Source organism: Nannospalax galili, unplaced genomic scaffold (assembly GCF_000622305.1).
Source record: "Nannospalax galili isolate Female #2095 unplaced genomic scaffold, S.galili_v1.0 scaffold482, whole genome shotgun sequence".
NCBI lineage: Eukaryota > Metazoa > Chordata > Mammalia > Rodentia > Spalacidae > Nannospalax > Nannospalax galili.
Window position 1 is genome coordinate 20,169 of NW_008347521.1, and position 7,679 is coordinate 27,847.

The window sequence follows — 7,679 nt, forward strand, 5'->3', positions numbered from 1 at the left end:
GTATTCAACACATCAGGTATAGTTCACATTTTTTAAAAATTTCAGTGTTTTTTGTGATCTTTGCTTGCTCTAGAGTTTGCAATATATACATTATTCTCTATTTTATAGGATCTCGTTACTAAACTGTAGCTCCAGCTCCAGATTCACTTTGTACCGTTGAATGTTCTTACCGAAGCACAGAATAGTAAAAATGAATCTTCAGAAACTATCCACCTTGGTTTTTCTACAATGAAGAAAACTGAAGTCTGTGTCTTACTAGAATGCGGAAACTACTTAAGGAAAAAATCTGTTTCCCTCTACACACATTGCCATTCTGAAAACCCAGGGATCTAAAAAGACTCCAAGGCTTCGCTCACATCAGAGGTCCAAGTTTGTAAGTAGTCAGACTTGTTTTATTCCGTCCACAGTGTCATCTAGAAGGGGTCGAGGAGGCGGTGCTGTGAAAGCAGCTGGCCACGCTTTTGCACGTCTCTTGGCAATCCCTGTGGCACAGTCCTTTCTAGACTCTACCTTAACTACCTTAACAAGGAGACTGACGTAGGAGCACAAGGAGCACAGGCCCCCCCGGGGCATATCCTTCCGAGTTCAGATCCTAATTCGACCCCTTACGACGCGATCTAGGCCAGGACACCCAACGTCCTTGAGCCCTGGTTTCCTTATCAGTGAAATGGAGGTGAATCAGGTTTGATACGATCTAGGAAAGCGTGTCGCTCCGAGGCCTGGACAATGGTCCGCGGCCCAGGCCGCTGTGGACCGCCACAGCTCGGGCCTTAGGCCCAGCGCCGCCCAGGTTCCGCCAGCTCAGCAGCCAGAGGCTTGGGAGGCCGCGTTGCCTAGGAAACTTGGGCGGGACCTGGGAAACCACTGCACTGTGCCGAACTCGCGCAGGCGCTCAGCACGGGCTCCGCCTATCGCGAGAATCAATCCCGGAAGTTCCACGTCAGTGACTCGGCCGGTTCCGGGTCGGTGGGATTTTTGAGGCCTACGTGGCTGGGAGCCAGTGAGGGGCCGGGGCTCGGATCGACGGCACCATGGTAGGTCGGGCGCCGCGGAGAGAGCGGAGCCCACAGTCCCGGGCTCCCAGGCGGAGGACCCCGGGGAGCAGCGGTCTGCGTTCCCGCTACGGCCTGGCGGGGTCCGGTGCCGTTGCAGCCCCGGGAGGCAGGAGACGGGGTGGTTTGGATGCCTGCGAGGGAGGTGCTGGCACCTGCGCGCCTGACAGCGGACCTGCGGCGAGCACAGGGGCCAGCGGGGCAGGAGAGTGCGGGGGGCACCGAGGCAGCCTGGGCTACATGATTTCATGCTGTCCTTCGTGGTGACTGCTAATCCAGCACCCACGTTGCGAGTGGTGCTAACAGTGTGAGGACCACAAACTACAGACTTAGGCGGAGAGAAAAATAAGTCAAGTAAATGGGATCAAAAGTGTAATTTCAAAAGCTTTAGCAGACTCGTTTCGTAGGGGCAGAGAAGTGTTGGGGAAATTTCTGCACATTTTTATCATCGCTGTGACTTTCAAACGTGACCAAAAATACCTCTGCACAGGATTAGTATAATGAAAAAATACAACCATGTGAGAATATCTTATCAGAAAAAAGTAAGAAAAGTCAGTATTTTTATATGCGAACACTTACTTTTTTAATATTTTATTTTTATTTTATGTGTATGAGTGTATTGCCTACATGTATGTGAGTGCACCCGTGTCGTGCAGTGCCGTGGAGGTCAGAAGTGGGGTTCTGATTCCCCTGGAACTGGAGTTAAGGACGGTTTTTAACTCTCCATGTGGGTGCTGGGAATCGAACCCAGGTCCTCTGCAAGAGCAGTCAGTGCTCTTAACCGCTGAGCCATCTCCAGCTCATCCCGCCTGGTTTTTTAAATTTGCTATTTTGATAACTGAAGACTGTAGGGATAATAACTCCAAATCTCTTCCTCCAGTTAAAAAAATACTTACAATTAAATCTGTACAAGGCAAGATTGTGGAAAAGTTGGAACTAGAACAGAGTTTGGTCCATCGGGGAAACTGGTAAAACTGTGGATACCCCCAGAAAAGACCTTACAGAAACACACATTTTTGGCATAAATGTAGTGTGGGTGTACAGGTGTGTGTAGGGGGCCTGGAGAGATGGCTCAATGGTTAAGAACCGTAAGAACACTCCCTCTTGCAGGACTGGAGTTCAGTTCACAACAGTCATGTCCAGCCACTCACAACCACCTGTTTACTCCGGCTTCAGGGTATTGTAACCCTCTTCAGGCATCCAGTGGACATGCACACACAGGCACATCATCTAAAAAATTGTATTGAGGTTCTTCATAGCCCTTCCCAGGCCACCCTCATCTTGTATACTTTTTTGGGTTCCCAGGTTGAGAGCCACGCAAACACACCTTGAATATGGTCATTATACCACATATTACTAACAACTGGTGCTGGTTGGGTCTGCTGTACATGAAGTAAAAGACATTTTTAGAAAAGGCTCTTGAATCTGCCTGATATAAGACTCAGATATTTCTGTAGTGAGCTGTTGCCTTTATTCTGTAATGTATGTGAGTTCCACATCCACATATTCAACCAGCTTTGGGTTGAAGACATTTGGAGAACCATATTGTTTGAACATGTATGGACCTTTTTTTCTGGTGATTTTCTTTTTCCTTAATGTAGTATAAGACATATTTACAGCATTTACCTTGCATTAGTGTTATAACCAATCTAAGGATTATTTAAAATAAATGGGGGGCTAGATTATATAGAAATGCTGTACTATTTCATATAATTTCACTTGAACAACTATGGACTTTGGTTTGGGGGAGTGAGTACTGAAACCATTCTGTGGGCACCCAATGACGATTGTATTTTAAATCTTTAGAAGGCACAAAGCATGACTTTATTCACTTGCTCACTTATTATGGGAGTATTTACTGTGTCTTGCATTTTGCTAAACATTTGCCAGCCTGTTATCACAAAGGTGTGAGCAATGGTCTGGAATGGTTACTGTAAGCCCTGCTTGTAACTGAGCTCTCAAATTAATTCTCATAACACCAAGAGGCAGATATTAATATCCCTGTTTTATACAGATCAAACCTGAGATGTTAAGTAAACTTCCTCTGCACATCTGAAATGAATGGTAGAGCGGATGTATGAATATAGCATGACTGTGGACCTCAGTCACAGTGCTGCTCCTCCATCCATTCTCAAATAAATAAGGTGTGGAGATAAAGATGTGTACTAACAGTGACCCTGCCCTTAAAGAATATCTACTCTAGGGCTGGAGAGATGGCTCAGCAGTTAAGAACACTGGTTGTTCTTGCAGAAGACCAGACTTCGAATCCCAGCATCCACATGGCAGCTAACAACTGTCCTTAACTCTAGTTCCATGGAGTCCGACGGCCTCTTCTGTCCTCCGTGGGCATCGCATGGCATGGGTGCACTTACCTACATTCAGGCAATACACACATATGCATGAAATAAATAAATAAAAATTAAAAAAGAGTATACTCTAGAAAGCTAGAAGAGATGTGTGCACAAATGTACTGTGAATGGGGAAGAATCAGGCAAGACTAATGAGAAATGTCCTACTGATGACAATGGCATTTAAACTAAGTCTGGATTCAAGGACGCAGTGCGATGAGCCCCTTAATCATCTAGTGCCTAGTTACGAAGGCTTTGAAAACGGTTACTGAAATGTGACAGCAGGAGCCCTTGCCTGCAGTGATGGGACATTTTTGTTGTTCTTTTGTTTTAGTTGTTTTGAGACAGGGTCTCCCTGTAGTCCCAGCTGGCCTGGAACTCGCTATGTAGACCAAGCTGGCCTTGAACTCTCAGAGATCCTCCTGCCTCTGCCTCCCAAGTGCGGGCACTAAAGGTGTGTGCCACCACGCCCGGCTAGCGATGAACATTGTTTAATTGGTGTCCATGCTTTGGAGTATGTACAGCTGTTTTGGGGCTGTTTAAAGTTCCCTGGAGCATCTTCTGGAATATCATGTTTACTCAATAATCAATTAAAAACATTGTTAGGATAAAAAATAATATATAAGTGTCCAATTTCCTCAGCTACTAAAAGAAAAATGTTGAGTGTAGTGGCTTATGTGAAAGCCCCCACTATAGCTCCTGGCACAGATACTTCCTGCTTAATGACTCTGATGAGACAAAAGAAAGATGTTAAAATTTGTGACAGTAATTAGTGGACAGAATTCAGAACTTGTTGAAGTAAAAGTCTCACTTCCCTGAAATTAGCCAGCAATTTAAAGATGATGATTTTGAGGAGGACAGAAAGGCATAACAGGGGAAGTGCTCTCAAGGCAGTTGAAGAGTCAGAACTCAGATCCTGAAAGTGTTGGAAGTGAGGGAGGTGTGTGTAGAAATAAGAATAGAGTTTGAAGCCGGGCGTGGTGGTGCACGCCTGTAGTCCCAGCACTAAGGAGGCAGAGGCAGGCGGATCTCTGTGAGTTCAAGGCAGCCTGGTCTACATAGTGAGTTCCAGGACAGCTGGGGCTACAGGGAGACCCTGCTTCAAAAAGACAAAAAAAATAAAAAATAAAAAAGAGTTTGAAGTAGGACAGTGACCCACATTCGATAGAGGTCCAAAGGGAGGTGAGGAAAGCCTTGTTAGGTATTTGTCTGAGGAAATTACCTCTTCGAGAGCTGCTTTGTGCTGAAAAGTAACCTTCATTTTTTATACCATTCCTAATTATTATGGAAGATCACAGTGAAGATAGAACACTAACGCAACTTGCCAAGTAAACTTTCAGGCTGTGCTTTGACCTTTTGAAGGGCAATGCGCTTTAGATCAGTCCTGCCCAGCCTGCCTACAGGAGAGAAGAGACCAGTACTCTAGGGCATCGTTGTCTAAGGAATAAACTCTTCGTCTATAACAGCATTCCTGGGAGAAACAGAAAATAATTACTCAGATCATTTTCTGTTCTGTGGTTCAGATAAGGAACCTGACTGGAAAGGGGTGGTTTTAAACTATCATTATTTTATGACTTGAGAGAACACTTTTGCTTTTGTTTAAAATTGTTCTAATTTTTCAGTAGTTATCCATAACTTACATTGATAAAATATTGCAGATATTCCCATTTGACTCAAAAGCTCTTCATGCACATGGCTGCAATCCTTGTACTTTACTATGTGTCTTCCATTTCTCCCCAATTCTGTTTGAAGGACTCATTTAATATGGCTTAGAGTTACTACAACTGCATGAATGGCACGTCACAGTATTTTCTGGAATGGCACTAATGACATTGATTTGGTAGGCATTTAAAATGTATTTACCAAATAGTCCACAAACTAGTGGTTCTCAGTGTATCATTTGCTGTCCCTCAGAGGTCTCTATACTCTTCAGGAAGTCAAAGATGAAAGCAATTTTAAGAAACTGGAGTGATAACTCAGTGGTTAAGAGCACTGGCTGCTCTTGCACAGGACCCTGGTTTGGTGCCCAGCACCAGTGTAACAGCTAACAACCAGCTCCAACCAGCTCCAGTTCCAGGCATATGATGCCCTCTCTGGCTCTGACTTCTGCAGGCATTTGCACACATGTGGCATACATACACGCATGCAGGCAAAGCACTTATACACATAGAATAAAAATAAATCTTTTAAAAAAGGCAATTTTACCAGTGGTAAAAATCCCACGTCCCCTTTTTCTGTGTTTATACCTCAGTGACAAAAGGTAAGCCCACTGGTGCAGTGCTGGTGGTATGCCCTTTTTGAGACAGCCTTGCCATGTCTGCCCAGGCTGAACCTGAGCTCACAGTCATCCTTCCAGGTCTGTGATTATCTGATAATACATTCTTGGTTGCTACACAGTTGTTTAAAAACCAGCTTACATAAGAATGTCTGCTGAAACAGTAAAAACTGTTAATGCTATTACATCTCAACATTTGAGTGCAAATCTTGGTAAATATTCTATATGACCATATGAGGATGGGTAAAGTACTTCTAAAGTATATGTCTCTTGGACACGTTACTGTGGTTAAGAGGTCAAATTTCAAGCTTTATTTGAAACAGTGTCTGAGAAACTCTGTTTATTCAGACCTGCTTGGTAGACATCTGAAGTTAACTGGTCTCTGATAATGTATTTGTTATTGACGGTGGAATTCTAGTTTTCAAATGAAAATTAGAATTTTAGAGAACTTCTATTACTGAACTTTATGAATTTCTAATACTTAAAACTTTATTAGTTGAAGCAGATAGTGGAATTAATGAATTTAGTCTTTTGATACAGTATAATGAAATGTATCCTATTTTTGGATCTCTGTAATTCAGTGAACCAACATTTACCAAAAGACCAGTGCATTATGTTATAAAATCAGCCAGGAGTGAAAAATCTTAAACGTGTAGGATAGAGTAATGGTCTTTCATTTAGCCCAGTATAAACAATTGTTACTGTGGTTTCAGATTCCATAGTACAGGTATTCTTTAAGAAACTACTGTATCTCAGATTTAAATATGGTATCAAAGAATAGCCCATTATTCAAAAATGGTTAATATATTTCTCTTCCTAACTTACCTTTTGAGGCCGGGTGGTAGTGATTTTTGTTAAGCATCAACTGAAACAACATACAACAGTGCACTGAAGAGAAAAGCAGATATGAAAACAAACTGTCTTCTATTAAGTCAAATTTTAAAATTTTTACAAAATATAAAACATTATCACTGATCTTATTAAATTTCTCTTGAAAATGTAATTTTCATAAAAATGTTACCATATAATAATGAGTTTATTTGAAATTAATACAAAATTTGTTAAAGACTCAGTTTTACTTTTTAAAAGACATTTTCATTGCTCCATTGAGAATTTCATACAATGTATTTTTGATGTCTTCAGACCCCTTCCCTTTTCTCCTCCCCTGCCTTTCTGCCCCTCCCCCTGACTTAACATCGTCTATTATATAAAGGCCTATTTTGTTTAATTTATGATCCCCAAGTGTCTTGAGTACGGACCATCCTGTAGCGTCTGGTCACTCTAGGAAGCCAGCCCATAGAGAACCGACTCTCCGTTCCCAGCAGCTGCCAGTTGCTGATAGATCCTCTTTTTCTTTTTCTTTTTTTAGCACGGTAAATATCACTAGATATTTGCACATATAAACAAAAGCACTTTTGGAGTCCTTATAAATTTTAAGTGTATAAAGCGGGTCCCAAGAACTAAAATTTGAGAATTGCTGGCTATAGATATTCTCATTTTTTTGATGTGTGATTAACATAGGTGCTTTAAGACTTGAAACTATGTTCACAGTTTTGAAAAATGAAAACAATGATTTGTAAGCCTCTTAATGTACAGTCTCAAGCATGTCTTACTTGGTTCAGCAATTTAACTTTCTCAATGTGTTTTTCTCCTTAGCCTCTTCGACTTGATATCAAGAGAAAGCTAACTGCTAGATCTGATCGAGTTAAGAGTGTGGATTTGCATCCTACAGAGCCATGGATGTTAGCCAGTCTTTACAATGGCAGTGTGTGCGTTTGGAACCATGAAACACAGGTAGGAATTTTTAAAAACTTATTAGTAATTAGATACTAATTTAATAATGAAAGAGAAAAATCATATGAGTCTAATAGCTGTGTGCACACTGCTATCAACAAGTACAAAGTGTTTTGAATAAAGAGAACTATGTTTATCTGGATATTGCTGTGGGAGCAAATTTTCTGGCATATCCTGTATGATAATTAAATACACCAACTCTGATATAGT

The 7,679-nt window shown here is 41.9% G+C and overlaps 1 protein-coding gene across 1 annotated transcript in view; it reads left to right on the plus strand.

The window, feature by feature from the left end:
* Positions 1-885: 885 nt before the first annotated feature.
* Copb2 (coatomer protein complex subunit beta 2) overlaps positions 886-7,679 on the plus strand; it is a gene marked incomplete in the record, with an annotated part of 29,520 nt that continues 22,726 nt past the window's right edge. Inside the window, 2 exon segments of the mRNA XM_008844103.3 lie at positions 886-1,034; positions 7,332-7,469. Of these exon segments, the coding sequence (XP_008842325.1) occupies positions 1,032-1,034; positions 7,332-7,469 (141 nt within the window).